The sequence below is a fragment of the Ovis aries genome, chromosome 3 (assembly GCF_016772045.2).
Source record: "Ovis aries strain OAR_USU_Benz2616 breed Rambouillet chromosome 3, ARS-UI_Ramb_v3.0, whole genome shotgun sequence".
NCBI classification, from domain to species: Eukaryota; Metazoa; Chordata; class Mammalia; order Artiodactyla; family Bovidae; genus Ovis; species Ovis aries.
The window spans coordinates 74318415-74341801 of record NC_056056.1 but is presented as its reverse complement, the minus strand read 5'-3'; the positions used below and the strand labels follow the sequence as shown (position 1 = coordinate 74341801).

General features: G+C 36.6%; 1 protein-coding gene across 32 annotated transcripts in view; it reads right to left on the bottom strand.

Moving 5' to 3' along the window:
• Positions 1 to 23387, bottom strand: part of NRXN1 (neurexin 1) — a 1208609-nt gene that overhangs the window by 168987 nt on the left and 1016235 nt on the right. For all 32 annotated transcript variants that reach the window (XM_042246177.2, XM_060413877.1, XM_060413886.1 and 29 more), the window contains one exon: positions 19665 to 19836. In XM_042246177.2, coding sequence (XP_042102111.1) covers positions 19665 to 19836 — 172 coding nt within the window. The remainder of the gene's footprint in view (positions 1 to 19664; positions 19837 to 23387) is intronic.

Below are 23387 nucleotides of genomic sequence, written 5' to 3'. Positions count from 1 at the left end.
AGCATCCCTGTTGGCTCAGTTGGTAAAGAATCCTCCTACAATTCAGGAGGCCTGGGTTGGGAATATCCCCTGCAGAAGGAAATGGCAACTTATTCCAGTATTTTTGCCTGGGAAATCCCATGGATAGAGGAGCCTGGCAGGCTATCATCCAAGGGGTCACAAGAGTCAGACATGATTTAGTGACTCAATCACCCCCACACAACTCTTCATCCCCACAAATTCTACCCCTTCTGTAGTCTACTTTGGGAGTCACTGAAGAATTGAGGAGCAGGAAGAGATATATATCAAAGTAATTTAAGCAAGAGAAGCATCTAGGCCATACACCGAATGGGTTAACAGAATGAATATAGTCTATAGCTGATACTCCCCTTCATGTATCACAGCCTTGTCATGGCAAAGGGGCTTGCGTAATTCAATGCAGCTATGAGCCATGCTTCACAGGGCCACCCAAGATGGATGGGTCATAGTGAAGAGTTCTGACAAAGTGTGGTCCACTGGAGGAGGAACGGCAACCCACTCCAGTACTCTTGCCTGGAGAACCCCAGAGGCAGTGTGAAAAGGCAAAAAGATATGACACTGGAAGATGAGCCCCAAGGTTGGTCCAATACGCTACTGGGGAAAAGTTGAGGGCAATTACCAGTAGCTCCAGAGAGAATGAGGTAGCTGAGCCAAAGTGGAAATGACGCTCAGTTGTGGAAATGTCTGGTAGTAAAAGTAAGGTCAGGTATGACCTAAATCAAACTCCTTATACAGTGGAGGTGACAAATAGGTTCAAGGGATTAGATCTGGTAGACAGAGTGCCTGAAGAACTATGGAAGGAAGTTTGCAACATTGTACAAGAGGTAGTGATCAAAATCATCCCAAAGAAAAAGAAATTCAAGAAGGCAAAGTGGTTGTCTGAGGAGTCTTTATAAATAGCTGAGGAAAGAAGAGAAGTGAAAGGCAAAGGAGAAGGAAAAATACACCCAAATGAACGCAGAGTTCCAGAGAATCTCTTATCCAAAGAGATAAGAAAGCTTTCTGAAGTGAATACTGCAAAGGAATAGAGGAAAACAATAGACTGAGAAAGACTAGAGATCTCTTCAAGAAAATTGGAGATATCAAGGGAACGTTTCATGCAAGGATGGGCATAATAAAGGACAGAAATGATGAGGATCTAAAAGAGGAAAAGAGATTAAGAAGAGTTGGCAATAATATACAAAAGAAATATATGAAAAAGGTTTTAGAGACTTGGATAACCATAGTGTTGTGGTTGCTCACCTAGAGCCAGAAATCCTGGAGTGTGAAGTCAAGTGTGCCTTAGGAAGCTTTACTATGAGCAAAGCTAATGGAGGTAATGAAATTCCAGCTGAGCTATTTAAAATACTAAAAGAGGATGCTGTGCTGCACTCAATATGTTAGCAAACTTGGAAAACTCAGCAGTGGCCTCAAGACTGGAAAAGGTCAATTTTCATTCTAATCCCAAAAGAGTAATGCCAAAAAATATTCAAACTACCATACAGTTGTGCTCATTTCACATGCTCACAGGGTTATGCGCAAAATTTCTCAAGCTTAGCAGTACATGAACTGAGAACTTCCGAATGTACAGGCTGGGTTTTGAAGAGGCAGAGGAACCAGTGATTAAACTGCCAACATTCACTGGATCATGCAGAAAGCAAGGGAGTTCCAGAAAAATGTCTACTTCTTCACTGACTATGCTAAAGCCTTTGAATGTGTGAATCACAACAAACTGTGAAAAAATTCTTAAAGAGATGGGAGTATCAGACCACTTTACAGGAGACAGACCCCCTGTCTCCTGAGAAACCTGTATGTGGGTCAAGAAGCAGCAGTAAGGATCAGACATGGACGAATTGACTGGTTCTAAATTCGGAAAGGAGTATGTTAAGGCCCTATATTGTCACTCTGCTTATTTAATTTCTATGCAGAGTACATCATGCGAAATGCTGGGCTGGATGAATCACAAGCTGGAACCATGATTGCTGGGAGAAATATCAGCAACCTCAGATATGCAGATGATATCACTCTAATGACAGAAAATAAAGAACTAAAGAGCCTCTTGATGAGGGTGAAAGAGGAGAGTGAAAAAGCTGGCTTAAAACTCAACATTCAAAAAAATAAGATCATGGCATCCAGTCCCATCACTTCACGGCAAATGGAGAAAAAGTGAAAGCAGTGACAGATTTTAATTTCCTGGGCTCCAAAATCACTGCGGACAGTGATTGCAGCTGTGAAATTAACAACATTTGCTCTTTGGAAGGAAACCTGTGATAAACCTAGACAGTGTATTAAAAAGCAGCGACATCAGTTTGCTGACAAATATTCATATAGTTAAAGCTATGGATTTTCCAGTAGTCATGTACAGATATGAGAGTTGGACTATAAAGAAGGCTGAGTGCCATAAGAATTAATGCTTTCAAACTGTGGTGCTCGAAAAGACTCTTGAGAGTCTCCTGGACTTGAAAGAGATCAAACCAGGTCAATCTTAAAGGAAATCAACTCTGAATCTTATTGGAAGGACTAATGCGGAAGTTGAAGCCCCAACACTTTGGTCACCTGATACAAAGAGCTGACTCATTGGAAAGACCCTGATGCTGGGAAATACTGAAAACAAAAGAAGAAGAGGGCAGCAGAAGATGAGATGTTTAGATAGCATCATTCAATGGACATGTTGACCAAACTCCTGGAGACAGTGGAGGGCAGAGACCTAGCCTACTGCAGTCCATGGGGTCACAAAGAGTTGGACATGACTTAGCCACTAAACAACAATGATAGCTGATAATAGGAAAATTGTTATAAAGGTTACATAACTAAAATGATACAAGTGCAGAGAGAAAAATGGTGGAAACTGGGGAATCTTTGAAAGGATTACTGGAAACTAGTGCCTACCATTGGATTCAGTGCTTTGATGGGACAAGTAGGATGATTTTGATATAATAATAATATAAACTATGCTATTAATAGCATGCTAGGAATGTCAAAGGGTAAGATGATTTGGGGAGGTATAACTCAGAAACAGAGTAAGAATTCAATTACAATCAAGAATATAAATTTTCGTGAAAATGAAACAGTTATGCTCATCAATGCTTATTCACTCAGAATATATTAAAATTCAACAGAAATTTACAATTAGCTCCAGTTATCAGTCTTGTCCAGGTGGACACTGCTAATTTCCCTTTATCATGATAGATTCAGAAATGTGTACAAATTCTCTCAAGAGTTCATGGGAGCTCAAGCTGTCAATCTATGGGGTATCTCCTAACACTAGGTCCATGTTAAACCTCCTCCCAAAAGCATCCTCTTGTTGCAGGTCAGATATCCCTGAAAAACCTATGAATTCTGGAAGAAAGTGGTTCTGATTGTCCTTTTTTAATTACTCCCTCAGCTTTAGTTACTAGGATTGTAAAGTGCATGCTAAGTTGCCTCAGTCATGTCTGACTCTCGGGAAACCAATGAACCACAGCCTGCCAGATTCCTCTGTCCATGGGATTTTCCAGGCGAGAATAGTGGAGTGGGTTGCCATGCCTTCCTCCAGGCAATCTTCCCAACCTTGGGACTGAACCCATATCTCCTACATCTTCTGCATTGGCAGGTGGGTTCTTTACCACTAGCACCACCTGGAAAGCCAGGATTGCAATGAAGCTATAAATATCCCATCACAGAGAGCACGACCATTCTTTGTGCTGTGTTGGAATCTTTAACCACCTGTGTTCTTGGGTTCATTCTCTCTTCTGACTGGAATGGGCTTTTCACCAATACATGTCCATTCAGACTTCACTTCTCTTACGCACTAAACGTGTATTCTCCTCTCTACTTCATATCTCCTCCAGTTCTCAAGTTTACCTTTTGTGCTATGCAGTCTCACATTTCCCATACAATTCATGCTTCCCTAACTGATTTAACTTTCCTCCCAAGTTATACTTCAAACTCTTATAGGACAAAGACAGTATTTTTGTTTTTCTGTTTCCCACCAGGTTTAGCACAGCATGGGCCAACCATAAAGTGGGTCTTAATTCAGGCTCATTGATGGATCAAAGGAGGACTAGAGGCTTTTGGGCTCCATTACCTCCTTAGTGTAAAACGTTTTAAAGTAATGGATAGGTCTAAGATTTGGGTCTATTGTTAGCATTTTAAATAATTTTATCCATTTTCTGATGCTTTAAAGAAAAATTCTAGCTGCTTACCTTTTATCAATGCTTTCTAATTCAGCATGAAATAAATATTTGAGGAAGATATCTTTAGGCAGAGTAAAAAACTATTTTGAATAAAAAATAAACATAATTTATGACACATGAAATGATTAAGCAAAAGAGGATATTCAGCATAAGATTTATGAGTGACTGAGAATGTGTTGATATTTTAAAATACTTGGAGTAGGAAGAGCTGTAATAATTTCAAATTTGTTTGAAATTATTTTAACCAGAATTATTTATTTTGAATTATTATTTATGTAATAATATTTAATTGCATTAATTTGATATACTCAGCTTCCCCACCTGAACAGGAATAAACCCATCCACCTAGTATAATGACTAAGATTAATTCTAGTTTCTTCAGGTAAGAGACAAGTCTCAGTTCTACCTGGCAGCTTATAGGTAAAGTGACAAATGTTCTAGATTGCCCAGGGCACTGTTGGTATGTGCCTGTTATATAGGAGTAACTATCAATAATAGTGTTTCTTTTCTCTCTCAGAATTGTGCTTCTTTGAATGTTTATGGTCTCCTAATTAGAGAGCACTGTTAAGGAGAATTGAAAATGGAGACTCTCCTGATGGTTACAGACCAGACAAAAGGTTTGACAAGATGAAGGTGCTTGGTACAGAGGAAAAGCCAGCTCAATCTTTAGGGGACATCCCCTGTGTCGGGACACATGGCTTGCTGACCCATGCACAGACTGGATTCCAGCTTCCAACATCCCCTCTGATGGGATATTGGTGAGTGCCTATAGTTAACTCAGAACTTCCCTGGTAGCTCAGACGGCAAAGAGTCTACCTGCAATGCAGGAGACCTGGGTTTGATCCCTGGATCAGGAAGATCCTCTGGGGAAGGAAATGGCAACCCACTCCAGTGTTCTTGCCTGGGAAATCCCATGGACAGAGGAGCCTTGGGGCCACAGTCCATGGGGTTGCAAAGAGTCAGACATGACTTAGTGATTAAACAACAACATAAGTAACTCAAAAATAGTAATTGCATAACTATATGCAGTGGCCTGTCCATCACTAGCATGGGCTTCCTAACGCTCACGTATTATACTTCAAATAATTCACCAACACCTGATCCACATTCCTGTCCTCCATGAAATCTTCCTTCAGTACCACACAACGCTCTTTTCCTTAAGTTAAAGCAGAAAATGTTTTCTATGTTACTTATTTACCTTGAGTTCTGCCCTTCCTTAGTGATGTCTCTGTGGTGTTTTGGCTTACGGTGGGTTTGGAGGGCACCGGGGATGGGGTGGGTAATGACATGTCTGAGGTTTCTGGAAAGACTCATCTCCATATATGTGAGTCATGTCTGGCAGCAAAGACAGGACAAACTTTTCCCAGAAGAAAATACACATTAGCATGGGGATGTTAGTACCTATTGCAGTTACAGAATTGCAAAACTAAACTACTCTGATTTTTTGAGTACTTACTACTCATCAGGATTTTTACTAACAACTAAGTATTTTGAAACTAATAACTCCTTGAAAATTCAAACAGCCCTATGACGTAAGTACTATCATTAACCTGTTTTACAGATCAAAAATCTGAAGTACAAAAGGAAGTTAGAGAATTGAGCAAGAAGTCATGTATCTACAAAGAGCTGCAACTAAGATTTGAACCCAGATAGTCTGACTCCTGAATCTTCGGTCTTAAGCCACCTTTAATCTTGTGCTGAGTCTACAGTGTAAGTCTAAAGCTTGGTCATTTGATGTGTAGTCCATATTTTCTATCACAATTTTAGGGTTTAAAAGGAGTATACAAGTTGGATTCGGCACTCATTTCTGCATTGAGATAAATAATAACCAAGAAAAAAAAAGGAGGACATAATTGCAAGGGACAAATTCCAAGGGACACTTGAATGTCCTTTCAAGATCTGCACAGAAAAAAGAGTAACCATTGGTATTAGGACCTCAGCACAACAAATGTGCAATCTTGCAGGAACCAAGAATAAATTTTCTTCTTACCAGGAGTAAGAATAAATAGTGTAGACAACACTACACAATTCTTCAGAGCCCTGGACTGAGTGTTAGGGTGTGTGACCTTGGCAAGTAATCTAATTTCTCTGTGTTTACTCCTCTATCCAAAGGAGAAACTAAAAGCTGCCTTATAAGATTTTATGTTAATGAGAAAATGTATGTAGAAAAACCACCAGAGTTCCAGTCTGGAGAGTCCAGCACAGAATACCTAACTCACTGTTGCAGATTATAGATCCTATCAAGGCAAGAACTGAAATGAGCCCTTTGAATGTCTGGGATTTGGGGTAAGTTCTCTTTACCTCTTCACCCCAATCCTTGAGCAACAACAATTTCCTTGTTGAGTCAATGTAATGGATTCAATCTTTTGTGTGAGCTTCACTTCCATCAAGCCCAAGCCTCATGTAATGATCTCCAGGTCTGCTTTCTACTGGGGTTGCCACCATATTGTCCCTCTTTTGCACAAAGCAAACCTGTGCATTTTAAAAAGCTTCTATTTATTTCTCCAACTAGAAAATACACCTTCATTCAACTCCTCTGCCAAACTGAACAATAAAAATAATAAATGAGAGACCTGAAGACTCCATGTGGACTTTTAAAATGTTTCAGCAAAGGTGACCCTGAAAAATTACTATGGCATGTTATCAGTTAGTTCACACCATGTAGAAAAATGAAGCTAAATGTTCCTCTATTCTGTCCAGTTTTATATCTCATAAATCTAGCTAAAATGCTTCATTGCTTCATTGGAAATACATATGGTAATATCTAGACAGACTTATATTATGTATATTCACTTTTGGGGGTCTTAGTGGACATTTTAAATGTTCAGGCCACCAGTACAGATAATATGCTCAAGATGACAAATTATTTCAATAATACTTAGTATGAGGAAAGTTAGTCTCATACTTGCAGGATGGGGATAGGAACCTCAGATTCTTTCTAATGCTGTAAAACTCATAAGGCTAAAACTAAACAGACTTTTAAATGCTTAAGATGAAAGTCTTTCTTTGAGAAATGTTCAACCCATGAGGCTAAATCTGACACAAAATATTCATCATCATAATTTAAATTTTAATATACGGCCTATTTAAAGGCTTCATACTTCAAAAGCTTTTCACATTTATTATGTCATTCCATCTTAATTAAGAACTAAAATATTAGGCTAGGTTACACCTTTGGATTGTTATAGAAATTAGGCTTATACTCCTTAGAAATAACTGTATTTTCCTAATAACCATATAAACATGTTAATGTATAATTTAGTCACAATAATTACATCTGACTTACCAGTTTTACAAAGGCAAGAAGTTCTGTGGCTTAAAATCTTTTTTTTTCCTAGAGTAATGTCATACAGAATTGAATAAAAGATACTTTTAAATTAAACTCTAAAGTTTTTTTTATTAAAAATGTTAAATAAAATTTGTAAAAGATAGTAATGAGAGTTCTATATAACTTGTATCCAGTTTAACCTACTGCTAGTATCTTAACCATTACACCATTATCAGAACTAAGAAATTGACATTGTTAGTATGCTATTAACTAAAGACTTTACTTGGTTGTACTAGCTTTTAACTAATGTCATTTTTGTGTTCCAAGATCCAATCCAGATTTCCACACTGTATTTGTCAGGATAAGATTGAGGTCACAATTTTTTTATTGAGAATACATAGAGTAATAGAGAAATGATGTGCGTTTCTCAGTGTATTATATCAGGAGGTGCATGAGGTCATATTTCTTATTAATTGTGATATGTAACTCAATCATTTAGTTAAAGTGGTCTGCTGGATTTCTCTGTGGAAAGTTTCTATCTTCCCCTTGCAAGAAACACATTTATTTATTTACTTTAATTAATTTTAATTAGAAGATAATTAAAATATTATGATTGTTTTTGCTATACATCAACATGAACTAGCCACAGGTATACATGCGTTTCCCCATCCTGAAACCCCTCCCACCTTCCTCCCCTATGTATCCCTCTGAGTTGTCCCAGAGCACTGGCTTTGAGGGCCCTGCTTCATGCATTGAACTTGCACTGGCCATGTATTCTACATATGGTAATGTACATGTTTTAATGCTATTCTCTCAAATCATCTCACCCTCGCCTTCTCCCACTGAGTCCAAAAGTCTTTTCTTCACATCTGAGGAGACACATTTAGACTATATATAAATTACTAGTCTCTACTCAAACTTTGATCCAGTAATTTAGCATATAATGTGAGTATCTTGTCTTCAATAATTATTACTTTGAAGCTCTAGTGCTTCAAAGTAATTTCTGCTGCCATCACCCTTCTACATTTGGTTATTGGAATTCTTCCATAACAGTGTGCCTGCTTCCTCACATATCTATCTATCTATCTATTCCATTACTTAATATCGGTACATGCTCACAGATATTTATTTCACTATTTGGGTTAAAACTCAATATTGTACTTATTTTGTTGCTCAAATAGGTCGAGTTCTGACCAGTAAGAGCACTTCCAGGTTGGTTCCTATTTCCTTCTGTCATGCCTTTATATCAGGGGTCAATAAACTATGGCCTACATGTTAAATGTGTCCCTCTGTCAATTTTTATAAATAAAGATTTATTGGAACTTAGCCGTGTGTGTGTGTGTGTGTGTGTGTGTGTGAGTCGCTGAGCAGTGTTCAACTCTTTGCAACCCCATGGACTGTAGCCCACCAGGCTCCTTTGTCCATGGAATTCTCCAGTCAATAATACTGGATTGGACTGTCATACCCATTATTTATTTATTATCTATTGAAGCTGCTGACCTACAGTGGTGGAATTTAGTAGTTGTAACAAAGATTACATGCCTGCTGCAAATCTGACAGTATTCACCATCTGGCTTTTTATAGTAAAAGTTTGTCAATACTTGCCCTAAAGATTTTTTTAAAATTATAAACTTTGGACAGTGTCCAAAATACATTTGTTTGTCACATTTGAGGTAGTTCATTCATAATATAGAACCCTGAATACATATTTTTCTAACTTGGTTATAACATTCTTTATGTTAAGGATTTACTTTTCATGAAAAGAAAGGAGTGTGTTGTCAATGTTCTCTTGGAGTGAGTTCAGTACATGTATAAGAGAATAAACTATCAAAGTTAAGAATGTGCCGGGGAGAAAAAGGTAAAAAATTACTAGTGCAGGAAGAAAAATAGTTAATCTATCTTTCTCCATGAGTTCTAAAGTTTTTTCTACACATGCAAAAGGCTTTACTACCTTGGCCTCATAATAATAAAAAGTAATATTTTTCAAAGGTGTCTGATCAATACTCATTGTTGTCTTGACTACATTGGACACTTATTTCATCATCATACTTAACAGTCTTCAGATTTTTTATCAACAGATCTATCTGAATGAGACCTTCAAATCGTGCATATTGATTTTAAGCATATTTATTATGCAATGCACCAATGCCTGAATTATATCAAACAGTGTATCAGTGGTCAAAATCCATTTTTTGGAAGGATTATGACATTCTTATAATCATATTTGTGAAACCAATTTTTTTAACTTGGAAGTACAAAAGGTGGGTTTGTTCTATTAAAGAAAAAGCATTTTATCTAAACTAGCAGAGGTTATATCCAGGGCAACATCAGTGGTGAGAAGGTTATTATGATTAGAAGATTTTTTTTTTTTAAAGCCCAGTTACATTTCATAGAAAGCTTGCTTCATTTGGGTAGCAGGAGGTCTGCCTCATATGTCCATTAGGTAGACTATATTTCTTTCCTCTAAAACGTCAACATCCTTAAGCTTGTTCTAAGCAGAGGTTCTGAAACTAAGTTAATGGGCCATAAGGATGCTGAGGCACAACTTCTAAAAATCATATGCATAACTCTGTGTACATGCAGATGTATGTATATTTTTCTAAAGGTAAGATACCCTATTTATCAGATTCTTATATAGGCAGAGATTCAAAGGAGATTAAGAAAAATTAACCTCAATTAGTCTAAAATTGAAGATCCTTACCTAATTTTTGCCCTCTATATAGGACTTTGACGTCATTGTATGAAATTTTTACCTTTATGCTACTCTGCTACCTCTTGAACCAACTGCCATTGTTGACTAGAAAAAAATTGACATTTAATTTCAACTAATTCCTGAGCTACTAAGAGAAGAAAAGTAGGTAGATGGCAGACAAAGGGAAATACTAGGAAAAGTACAAGTCTTACTCATAAGTGGTATTCAAATGCTGACATTAAGAATTGAGGGAAAAAAATAGAAGAATATTAAAAAAATGTTTAATCTTACACCAAAATACTAGTTGTTATCTGTATTTATCATAAGAATATATAAATATTACTGGGCAATTTGATAAAACCTCTTGATACAATGAGGGGTCAGAGTGCTGGAGAAAAAATTAAGAGAAAGTCTCATTGTGAAGTTGAGAACATGGCTGTTCTTCCATTAAACTCAGGTCATTATAAACTATTAAAGATACTTTTGGACAATAATCAAATTACAAAATCACTGTCACAAAACCTATAAATCTTAAAATCAACCAAGCACTTGCAAAAACTGAAGTTTCCTGAAAGCCTAATATCTTTTAAAATGTAATTTCTCTTGACTTTCAGCCTTTACCTGCTTCTTAAAACCTATTTCCACCTCAGGTCTTCAAAACTGAATTTTCATTTATAGCAGCAACTATTTTTTGTTTGTTTCTGACATAAGTAATTCATTGTTTGTAACCAGTAGGTAGATTCATTCATGTGACAATACCTTTGAAGAAAAGCCCTTGAACCCAGTTCCTCACTAAACATTTTTTGTTACATTTACAAAGTTTATAATAATGCCCTTCTCTGTTTAACACAGGTATTTTTCAGGAGTAATCAACACCTTCCTTTATTATGATAAAAATGTAAGCTTATCATAATAAAAAGATATTAATTAATAATTAATGATCATTAACCAAAATATACTTTGGAAATAATGGGGAACAAGAAGATACAGGGGGACTCTTCAGAAAATCATAAAGGAGGGCTGCCACTCATATCATAAGATAAATTTATATTATCTATGCTTGCCAGCCTGTATAGTTTAATTGACACTAAACCCCACCAAACCATTAAGGAACCTTCCTCATCTTTTTGTCAGAAAATTAAAAATCCTAATATGGTTGTGTTACTGAAAGAAATCTTTCATATTACAAAAGGAAAAAAAATGCAGATCACTGAGAATATAAAAGAAAAAGTGAGAAGTCAGTATGTATCATTTCTTTCTATCTCCTTGGATACAATTTCTTTGAAGCTAAGTATTTTAGGCAGATGTGTTTAATATACTGCTCAATAAAAAGTTCATTATGCTTGATCATTAACAAAAGCCCCTCAAGCCTCAGAAAAACTAAATACAATGAAAGAAGATAATTAACAAAGGAAAAGTCACAGTTTTAGTCACTACTTCTACTGAATACTGCTATAGTATTTGACATTTCAGATTTCTCATAGTATGAAAGCTTTCCTTTGGAAAATTTGGATGACTAAACAATTAACTATATCAAATAGATAGCCAAATATTTATATATTCACATAAATATTTTCCATGCACACCTGCACATTTTGGCTAAAAACCATGAGCAAAAGACAATATTTAACATTGAAGTTGAATGAGGAAATGGGATTTATTCAACAATTATTTATTAAGTACAATTTATTATGTAAGTATCATACATCTGGAAAATTCAGCAGTGGTCACAGGACTGGAAAAGGTCAGTTTTCATTCCAATCCCAAAGAGAGGCAATGCCAAAGACTGCTCAAACTACCACACAATTTCACTCATCTTACACGCTAGCAAAATAATGTTCAAAATTCTCCAAGCCAGGCTTCAGCAGTACATGGACCATGAACTTCCAGATGTTCAAGCTGGATTTAGAAAAGGCAGAGGAACCAGAGATCAAATTGCCAACATCTGCTGGATCATTGAAAAAGCGAGTGTTCCAGAAAAACATCTACTATTGCTTTATTGGCTACGCCAAAGCCTTTGACTGTGTGGATCAGAACAAACTGTGGAAAATTCTTAAAGAGATGGGAATACCAGACCACCTCACTTGCCTCCTGACAAATCGGTATGCATGTCAAGAAGCAACAGTTAGAACTGGACATGGAACAACAGACTGGTTCCAAATAGGGAAAGGAGTACATCAAGGCTGTATATTGTCACCCTGCTTATTTATCTGATATGCAGAGTATATCATGTGAAATGCTGGGCTGGATGAAGCACAAGCTGGAATCAAGATTGCTGGGAGAAATATCAATAACTTCAGATATGCAGATGACACCACCCTTATGGCAGAAAGTGAAGAACTAAAGAGCCTCTTGATGAAAGTGAAAGACGAGAGTGAAAAAGTTGGCTTAAAACTCAACATTCAGAAAACTAAGATCATGACATCCGGTCCCATCTCTTCATGGCAAATAGATGGGGAAACAATGGAATCAGTGAGAGATTTTATTTGGGGAGCTCCAAAATCACTGTATGGATGTGAGAGTTGGACTGTGAAGAGAGCTGAGCACCGAAGAATTGATGCTTTTGAACTATGGTGTTGGAGAAGACTCTTGAGAGTCCCTTGGACTGCAAGGAGATCCAACCATTCCATCCTAAAGGAGATCAGTTCTGGGTATACTTTGGAAGGAATAATGCTAAAGCTGAAACTCCAGTACTTTGGCCACCTCATGCAGAGAGTTGACTCATTGGAAAATACTCTGATGCTGGGAGGGATTGGGGGCAGGAGGAGAAGAGGACAACAGAGGATGAGATGGCTGGATGGCATCACCGACTCAATGGACATGAGTCTGAGTGAACTCCGGTAGTTGGTGATGGACAGGGAGGCCTGGCATGCTGTGATTCATGGGGTCACAAACAGTCAGACACGACTGAGCAACTCAACTGAACTGAACTGAAAATCACTGCAGATGGTGACTACAGCCATGAAATTAAAAGATGTTTGCTCCTTGGAAAAAAAGCTATGACCAACTTAGATAGACAGCATATTAAATAGCAGAGACACTTTACCAACAAAGGTCCATCTAGTGAAAGCTATGGTTTTTCCAGTGGTCATGTATGCATGTGAGAGTTGGACTATAAAGAAAGCTGAGTACCAAAGAATTGATGCTTTTGAAGTATGGCATTGGAGAAGACTCTTGAGGGTTCCTTGGACTGCAAGGACATCCAACCAGGAAATCAGTCCTGAATATTCACTGGAAGGACTGATGCTGAAGCTGCTCCAATACTTGGCCACCTGATGTGAAGAACTGACTCACTGGAAAAGACCCTGATGCTGGGAAAGATTGAATGCAGGAGCAGAAGGGGATGACAGAGAATGAGATGGTTGGATGGCATCACCGACATGATGGACATGAGTTTGAGTAGGCTCTGGGAGTTGGTGATGGACAGGAAAGCCTGATGTGCTACAGTCCATGGGGTCTCAAAGAATAGAACACGACTGAGCAACTGAACTGAACTGACCACACTCTGTGCCGACTGGAGTCAGTTCAAGTTGGTAATTTATTTAAAGAATGATTCAAATCTTCCGTGTGGTTTATCATTTTCCATAAGTGAGTTAGATTTTCACTGCCTTAACTTTGTAGGAGGAAAACAAAACTCAGTCATATCTTTCCTGTATCTCTACATTTAACCAAGAGGGGCAAGTTTTTCTATTAGGATACAGTTTTTCTCCTTAATAATCCTGAAGGATTCTAATACCTAAATCCTCTTAATGAACCACTTCTCTTCTCATAACTGAAATTAAGTTTCAAGCGATGTTGCTGAGAAATATATATAAATTAACAAATATATATAAAGTTTGAAAGTATGTCAACCTAAAGGTTGAGTGTTGTAGGAACAGTAAAATATTATGATTCATAAATGGTTTACTCTATTTGCTAATAAAGTTTTTAAAGTAAGGTTAAAAATGAATCAGAGCCTACTAATGAGTTAATCAAAAATTTAGTGATGAAAACTATGACTTCGTAAGAAAATTATTTTTATTCCATGAGTTACTATTTTTTTAATACTCATAAGATTGTATGTATGTGTGTCTTTGTGGGTCAGCAGAAATAGTATGACTGACCATGTAACTCACAATATTTAGTTATGAAGAATGTACCTTGCTGTGTTGAGGATACATCTAATGATCTCTCTTCATTTTGGTTTCTCTCTCCCAGACAGTATAAAGTGCGCAGAGTTAGTGGACAAGTTTTACGTGTAGTTTTGTCTCTATTACAAACTAGCATAGTGATACTGATCAAATCCATTAACCTCTCCAAGGTTCCATTTTATTGTCTAAAAAATGAAGAAGCTGGAAGAGAAGATCTTTGAAGTTCCTTCCTCCTTCAAGGGCTATGATCATAAATGAGATAGATTTTTCTGAATTGTATCACACAGACTAAATTTTCAGTTTAAAATATAAAAATATAAAAATACTCAAATCAATGAACATTTATTTTAGTATGAAATAGGAAACTTTAAAGGACGGAATGGCTTAAATACCTAACCAATAAATAATCATGATTTGAACTAAAAATCAATTAATTAATCTAAATTAATTTTGAGGGACTTAAAGGGAAATCATCAATATGACCTTTCTTGAGCTCTGAAATATTTTACAAGCCTTTGAAGATGAAAAGAAAGCCAAGAGTTAGAGATAATATCCATAAGACCTTTGAGCCAAATTAAATGGTCATGCAGACAGCATTTACACCCGCTCCTTAAAGTCTCCCCTTGAGTTATTCCTCTTTCTTTCCACTCTTCCATCCCTAAACTATCTGCTTTATTTTCACACTGCTCCAGACTGCCACTTTTTCTTTATTTAAACTCTAATAGCAACTAAACCCTGGACTCCTAACTTTGAGACTAATCCATTTTATTTGACATCTGTAGGTTTCCAAAGAAACTAAACTTTAAGTAAACCCAAACGATGTCTTCTATACTCATTCCTACCACAGGTTTTCATTTCATTGTTGGCTAGTGCATTCTGGTGGTCACACAGCAGCATCAGAACATCGAATAATCCATGGTTAGATTAAGAGAGAAACAGAGACAGAGAGAGGAACTGAAAAGAACTGACTCTCCTTTTACTTGGCTCTTCATGAGATCTAATGTATTCTATGTTCAACCTCTTTCTTTTCCCACACCCTCACATCTTATTTTAGGCCTTATCATTTGACACCTGGGCTTTTTAAAAGCTTTCTAATTATGTTGTCACTATCTGTTCCTGCTAATCCCATTAAAATGAATGCATGTCACCTCGAAGTAAAAATCTAGCCTTTCAAGACCCAAATCAAATTTCTTATATTTTTTGTAGCCTTAACTAGACCACTCTCTAAAATGGCTCTGCTTCCTTGGAACTAATTTTATCTCTTTGTTTTCTTAGCATGTCTTATTCAGAAATTAGCTGAATATGATATGATAAAACTTATATTTTCTCACATAATACATTAATCTTGAACATTTTTATGTATCTCTGTAACCAGATAGTAAGTCTAGAACGTTCTTATAATATAGTACATGTCTGTTGATTTGATGTATTTTATTCCTTGGACAGGAATAAAATGGATATTTGACTTTGTATAGAATGAATAAATAACATCTTTTTGGCACACTGTGGTAGAAAAATGAACCCAAAAGTTTAACCTCAAAGGTAATTGTGATTTATATGGATTAAGGCAAGTAAAATTATGTTAGGCTTTGTGGATTAACATCATGAGAAGAGGAAGTCTATTTTGGTTGAGAGAGAAAATTTTCCTAACTGCAATTAGGAACAAATCAGGGATTAATGATGCATTATATTCTAGAGCTTTAACTGATAAGCACCAAGAAATGACTTTTTCAACTTGAAACGATTTGCAAAATATTATTTCTATACTTTTCTCCATGCACAGAGCATAATGAAAACTGGGTCTCCTATTCAGAAAATTCAATATTTATTCTAATGTGAATTGTTGAGTTATGAGAATATTTCATACACTCCAAAAGAGCATAAAATCTACCTCTGCTAATTAGTTTCTCTATGAAAGCCTTTCAGACAATTATAGGCTACCGGTACTGGTCAATGCTTTAGATGTTTTTCATTAAAGATATAGTGTCGCTACCAGATGAATTGCTTCATATAAAAGCACTTACCACAAAGCACTATAATGGAAGGTTAAGTGGTATAGTTAATTACTAATTTCAACCCCATTACCTATATTTTGCAGTGCAGGCACTTAAAAAGGAACCAAATATAGTCAATTGGTTCCCACTTTCCTGATTACAGGATTTAGTGGTAAAAGCATTGGTCCAGCTGTTTTTCTAATGAATAATAATCAAAAACCTTTTAAAATAAAAATGCTCATACTACAAACCAATATAAAAGAGATATCCTAAACATTTCTATTGAATTTATATATACCATCACTTTTTTCTAAAAACTTTAATCTAGGTGACACGTACTTAGAAATCTGTATTCGGTCTTCATAGCACTGTTGCCAATGAAGCTCCGAGAGAAAAGGTATTTAAAATTTTCATGGCTTATTTCCTATCTCAATATCATGCTGAAATGCAGGCAGAGCAGATGATTAATAAAATGCTTGATGACAACCATGGTGACTCCCCTGAGTTTTTTACATGCTGTTCATTAACTTTTTATATGTATATATCAAAATTCCTCACAACTGCTCTAATTTCCTTGAGGGCAGATTCAGTGGTTTACCCTTGCTTATATCCTTCAGGAGAACTGCAACTTTGCTCACCTTTGATTTATTAATTATATCTAAAACACTTTTTGCTGGAAGGACTCTTAGAATCTTTGACTAAATATAAAAGGTGAAATCGAAACTGAGTATTTCTCGAGATTTGCTCCTTAATTATCATGATTTTGCCAGCTTCTGATTTTTAAATATATTTTATATTGAGAAAATATTTAATTGGTACATAAGACATTATATGTGTAAAAATATAAGCCTAGAAAAAAATACAAATACTTGTTAAGTTTTCATTACAGTCCTTTGTGGTGAGTGCTTTTATATAAGTTTTATAAGTTAATTAATACTGCTCCAGTCTCAGCTACTAGTATTCAAATTGGACATTAACAGGCCACAAAACGGATTCATTGGAAAAGACCCTGATGCTGGGAAAGATTGAAGGCAGGAGGAGAAGAGGATTGCAGAGGATGAGATGGCTGGATGGCATCACTGACTCAATGGACATGAGTTTGAGTGAACTCTGGGAGTTGGTGATGGACAGGGAAGCCTGGGGTGCTACAGTCCATGGGGTTGTAGAGAGTCGGACATGACTGGGCGACCGAACTGACTGATGCCACAAAAAGACAGAGGTCATCCTTTTTGGACTGTGCCTAGAATATAGTATCTGGTATGTACACAATTAAAGTGCTGATAATCAGATAAAATATTTTAAAATAATGAGGTATAAAAGTTTTTTAAAACATAAAATATTTATCTAAATGCATTATTAGTACATCAGAAAACTAGGTTCTGTTTACGAATGCTCGGGAAATGCATACTGTATTTCTCTTTTAGAGATTCAATATGGTATTAATATAAAGTCCAAGTGTAGATATTTTAAACTTAGTTTAACCCAGAAGTTCCCAAACTAATTTGAGGGTGGGGCTTCCTCTCTCCTGCCATAGGTCACCATTAACATCCTCTAGGGCAGGGTTCTTAAAGATACTGGTTTGGAAAGTGTAACAAGAGTGAAAAGTTAATGAACTAAGATAATTTTAATGAGCTAACTGGTGAAACCAAGTTAAGTTTCAAGAGGCAACTGCAGCACTGTAATATAAGAGTAACAGGATTTGTCCTTTTATAAGCTCAGGTCCACTGTTCACAGAGGACCACACCCCAGGGGCAGCGTCTAGACCTTATCCTACTTTATGTCTTCAGTGGTATCCAGTGCAATGATTTCCTCTCAGTAAATAGGTATTGTTAATCTGGATTTTAGATTAAAATCCAGTCGACTCCTGTTATTTCACTAAGGCTGCAGTTATTATAAAAATTACATTTCTATTAGAATTCAGTAAATGTGCTAAGGGTTAGCAGGGGCTATATAACACTGCATTCACATTTAAGTTACTTTGCTTCCAGATCTTCCATTCCTTTATCTTATTATCGTTGGTAACTGAAGGTGTGCATTCTCGTAATTGTGGTCTTAAGACCTGGATGATTCAAATGACATCAATTCAGGAAATATCTATTGTATCTACTAATTGACAGTATTTTAAAAGGTACTGGATGTATTATTAATGTGCTTGCCTATGAATTCTGTATTTTCAGAAGAAGACAGTATTTTATTACACTAAATTCAGTATATATTTGTAAAGCACAAGATTTACAGAATAGGTTTGAAGTGCAGCTTAAGTATGTAGATGTTATAAATTATAAAAGGTCCCAGAGGGCATCACAGATATTTCATTTCATAATTATGTGTAACTACTAAGGAAAAGTGGTTTTTATTTTGTAAGTTAGTTACTTCCTTGAATTACTTCTTGCAAGAAACACATACTGTAATAGGGAAATTTCTATATAAGTTTTGGCAATCAATTTATTGTGCCAAATGAAATTTTCTTTTTTTAATCTTTTTTTCTACCATGCTATAAATCTGCTGCTGTATATAAAACAGTTGTTTCCAAAAGAGGTGCGCAGAAAAATGAGACAATGTTTCTAGTAGTCTATTTTGTACTAAAATATGGAAAGGATAATAATTAGAGCAAAATACCTTTGTGCTTTAATTCGAATTTCACTTTAAAATGGCATTTTAAAAATTGAGAGTATATGCAATCACAAGTAACTGGTTTAATTTCTAATCTACTGTCTGTTTCAGCAATAGTACTGACAAAACTCATTCATGATGAAGAAAGATAATTTTTATTTTATCAATAGTAAATTAACATTCATTTTACAGATTTGAAATGACTAATACTAGTATCACAGAATCTGTGTAAAACCCCATGGTTATGTGACAGTGAAAACAAACGTCATTTACTTACATGTTCTTATAACTGCTTATTTATGGTACTAGATAGAGTTCCTTTACTATTTCTGTTTGTCCCCGCCTGCAGCTTTCATGAGTTTCAGCTATGTACCACCATCAAAGGAACTGTATCATCCTATTTTCTTTCAGAGAAAAGTGGTATAATATTCCCTCTCTTAGTTTTAAATTTTAACTTTGTTACTTTTGACAAAGCCTTTCCTTTGTTCAAATGCAAGGATCCAGTAAAAAGAGCTTTGACATGTTGTGCCTTTTATGTGTGCATTTTTCTAGTTTCACTGATGTCCGGAATTTTGCAAACTATAACGTGTGCCTTCAAGTTCTCCTATATAATGCCATTTGTACACTGTATCAAGAACAGTTTAGGATAGCATTACATTCACACGACTCTAACGTCCAATAAATACTTGATGGTTTCTCAGAAAACCCACAATGGGGTGAAACGGACGCAAAACAATGCTTCATTTTCGTTTGTTTTTCATAAACTCTTCCCCCAATCCACAGTCACTGGCTTACCTGCAGGGTAGCGCTCAATCACCGGCCAGCTGTCCACCTGTAACGTGGCATTGCCGCCACTTCTCGTGAAACGGACTACATGGTATTTCCCATCGTTAATGATTGCATTGGACTCTTCGATGGCGATGTCATCTGTCCCAACATTAAATTTAACTCCAATTTTTCCTTGATGCTGGAAGAGAGTAGAGGAGTAGAAAGAGTTGAGTGAAGCTGTGCTGATTCATCAGTATTTAGTAAGGATTATTCAGGGTATCGCTCAAAAACATGCTTCAGAGCAACAGCTGCTCTTCTTCGATTTTATGTCTTAAAACTTGTGCTATGTTCTTGACATCTGGGTGAATCTGAAGCATCTCTCTCACGGATAATTAATATTTCAAAACACACGCTTTCAAGAGAATTGAGCCGCCTTCTTCCTAGGGGTTGCCACAGACAAGGTGCACAGCTGCCTGTATGAAATGATATACTTTCATGTTCTTTAACATAGTTCCTTTAATCCATGTCTTCCATTTCACAAGAAAAATAAGGCTTGAAATTCCTCTTAATAACTGGTGAAATCAGAGCAATAAAGTCTAATTCTGAATATAATGTGGACAAAGGCTCACGATATAGAAAATCATCCTATAGAGTATGAATACACAGATAGGCATTTAGTGAGTGAAATCATTATTCACACACAGAAAATCTTCCTATGCTAAGAATCTGAAATTTGTTCAAATTATTTTACAGATGATGAAATTATGATGCAGGAAGGTGCAATGACTTGTTCAAGGTCATATAATTAAAAAGAGGGATGCTAAAGTTAGAATTCAGTTCCCTCATTCTTAGCGTATATCTAAGCTAAGATGAAGTTAAGATATGGCTATCTAAAATTAACTCTCTGAATTATGCGAAGCAACATTACAAATTCTCAGTGCAAAATTTGTGGCTGTTAACTTTATACTTTCATTATACAAAGCACCAAAGAGAAACATGTGCTTATGCCCTCTGCCTTTGAGAAGCCTTCGCTAACAGCAGGGCTGTCAATTCTAGCATGAGTTCAATTATTTTTAAAGCATGTGGATTTGCCCTTAATCAGTAACAGAGAACACTTGCACTGCAGGCCCTTGTCAGAGTACGTAACCTCAAATTGTCGACAGCTCACCTTTTGTCAAACCTCAGTTGAGAGGAATAACATGGGGGAAAAGGGATGTAAAGGACACATAGTCCATCCATTCTGGCAGAAATTTAAAATCAGTACATCAGAAACCTGAAGATTTGGACCACATCCTCTTGACCTCTTGCTGGATTCTTATCATTGAACTAAGCAGCAAGAGTATGATATCAGCTTACACTGAGAGTTATTGTACTAATTTAAAAAAAATCTTGTATAACACTGCATTAATTGAAGAGAAGTATTTGAAGATGTTGTTTGGGACACTGATCATTGTCATTGTTCCCTTCTGTTTTTCTTATTCCTGTTTCTTAGGGTCCACAAAAGAGCTCTTTCCTGTAACAGGTTAGTACAGCTTTTATTTTTGTGTGTTTTGATTTGTTTTGTGCTTGATGGACAATATGACAAAATCACATTTCCATTCTGACTTGGGTTATTAGGAAACTCAGTCAAAATGAGGAGGGAAATTTAACAAGCCGCATAGACCTCTGTTCTTCTGTTTTAACCTGGGCTTATTTTTATATTCTACTGTATTTCTCAAGTTTCTTACTTTTAAGTATAGGCCATTATAAGGCATTTTGCTTTCTTATAGATTGATTCAGAAGAGAAGCAAGAGGATTTCAATGAACACTTTTTATCCAAGGACCTATAAAGACTTTTGTAGAAAAATTTAAAGCCTAGGTATTTTGTGTAAACACTCATTATTTTTTCATTTTAGTAGCATTCCTCTTTGCTCATTTTCAGTAAAATATTTAACATGGCATATTTATATTTTAACACCTGTGATACAATGCCACAGAAAATTTTTAAAGAATAGTTTATTAAGTTATCTTTATTTAAGCAACAACTCTATAGTGTCCTAAGCACTTTACCAATACTAACTCTGATATTTTTCCTATCAACTCCAAGAGAGGGGTACTAGTCTGTCTGCATTTGACAGATGAAGAAATTGAAGCACAGAATGATAAAGTAATTTAGCTAAGGTCATATATCTAGAAAGAGAAAAGCTGTGATTCAAACCCAGGCAGTTGGGCTCCAGGAGTTGAGCTCCTAATCATTACACTAGGCTGAATTTTAGGAATATTGGGTCATCCTCTAGCTACAGGTAGCATATTTGGTAAATCTGGTTGTTATTTGTTACTTGTTTTATCTTTCTGGCTAGAATAGGAGCACTATGAAGGCTCTTATTATGCTCTGCAGATTGTATGTATCAATCAATGCATGCTTAAAATAATTTTAGAGAGGATAGTAAGCGACTGATACATGGACATTTGTTGTTCAGTTGCCCAGTCATGTCCAGCTCTTTGCAACCCCATAGACTGCAGCACACCAGGCCTCTTTGTCCTCACCATCTCCCAAAGTTTGCTCAAGTTCATGTCCATTGCATTGGTGATGCCATCCAGCCATCTCATCCTCTGACTCCTTCTTCTCCTTCTGCCCTCAATCTTTAACATGGACATAACTGGATGTTAAAATGGACTCTTTCGTCTCAATTTCAGCTGCAATCTTGACATGTCAGTAAGTAAAAAACAAACAAATAAAAAAGGCCAGATTTCAACTTCCATTTTACAAAATGAGGTACAAGACTGCCTAAGCCAGCCTTGCAAAGAAGAGCGCTGAAAACTACTCTTGGGACCCTTGAGTAATTACCAATTTGCAGCCAATTAAAAATGCAAGACCAACAGGCGATTGATAATTATAAGAGGATTTTTGGATAAAATTGGGGTGTGATGTGATTTGCATGTACTTCCAAGATAGAAGGTTACTTTTCCCTTATCTTAGGGGTACAGGGGAAAAGGACTTTAATGGCACATCCCAGGAAGTTTGATACTTGTCTCCTGGAAGTTGGGAGCAGTTGTGGGGGTAATCAGCCACCCTGGCTGCCCTTGCCTGGGATTTGACTCTTGCCCAACAAATCTTCAAGGGGAAAGACTATAACTGGCTGATGCTCTGATGGCAGAGCAAGGAGTTACTACTGCCCCAGGGCTAACCTGTGTAATACCTCATTAGAAGAAAGAACACGTAAGCATTACACATGGACCATGGCCTAGAGAGCCAGCACAGAACAGTGTTGTATTCTATCCAAGAGGGTCCCTGGAGAGAGAGGTGGTGAGTAGTGAAGACAACTCAACAGCAAGAGCATGGAGTTGCAGTGATGGGCATGCAGGGACTGAGGTGAAATCCTAAATGACTGTCTGAAGGAGGTGCATTTACCCACTTTCAGGGAATTGCAAGCAAAGAAATTTCAACCATGTGGTTAAGAGCACACACACAAAAAAAATCCCACCAAAATGTCCCCCAAAAGCGCTCCCCTCAGCCAAATTTGAGCATGGGCTAAACCCAGCTAGATGGTTACTACAGTATTAGCCAAGTAAGATCATTTCTGCTCCTTATCTCCTCTTCCTTCTCCTGCTTCAAACCTGGAGGAATCAGAGAGTAGGAGGAGTAAAGGCCTTGGAAGTAAGAGGAGACATGACCCTGTTCCCTCACCCAGTGCAAGTAGCAGCTCCAAGGCAGCCCAAGCAGGCATAAGAGACTGGCTTTAACTGAAACTGTATTTATTATTGGGTTTC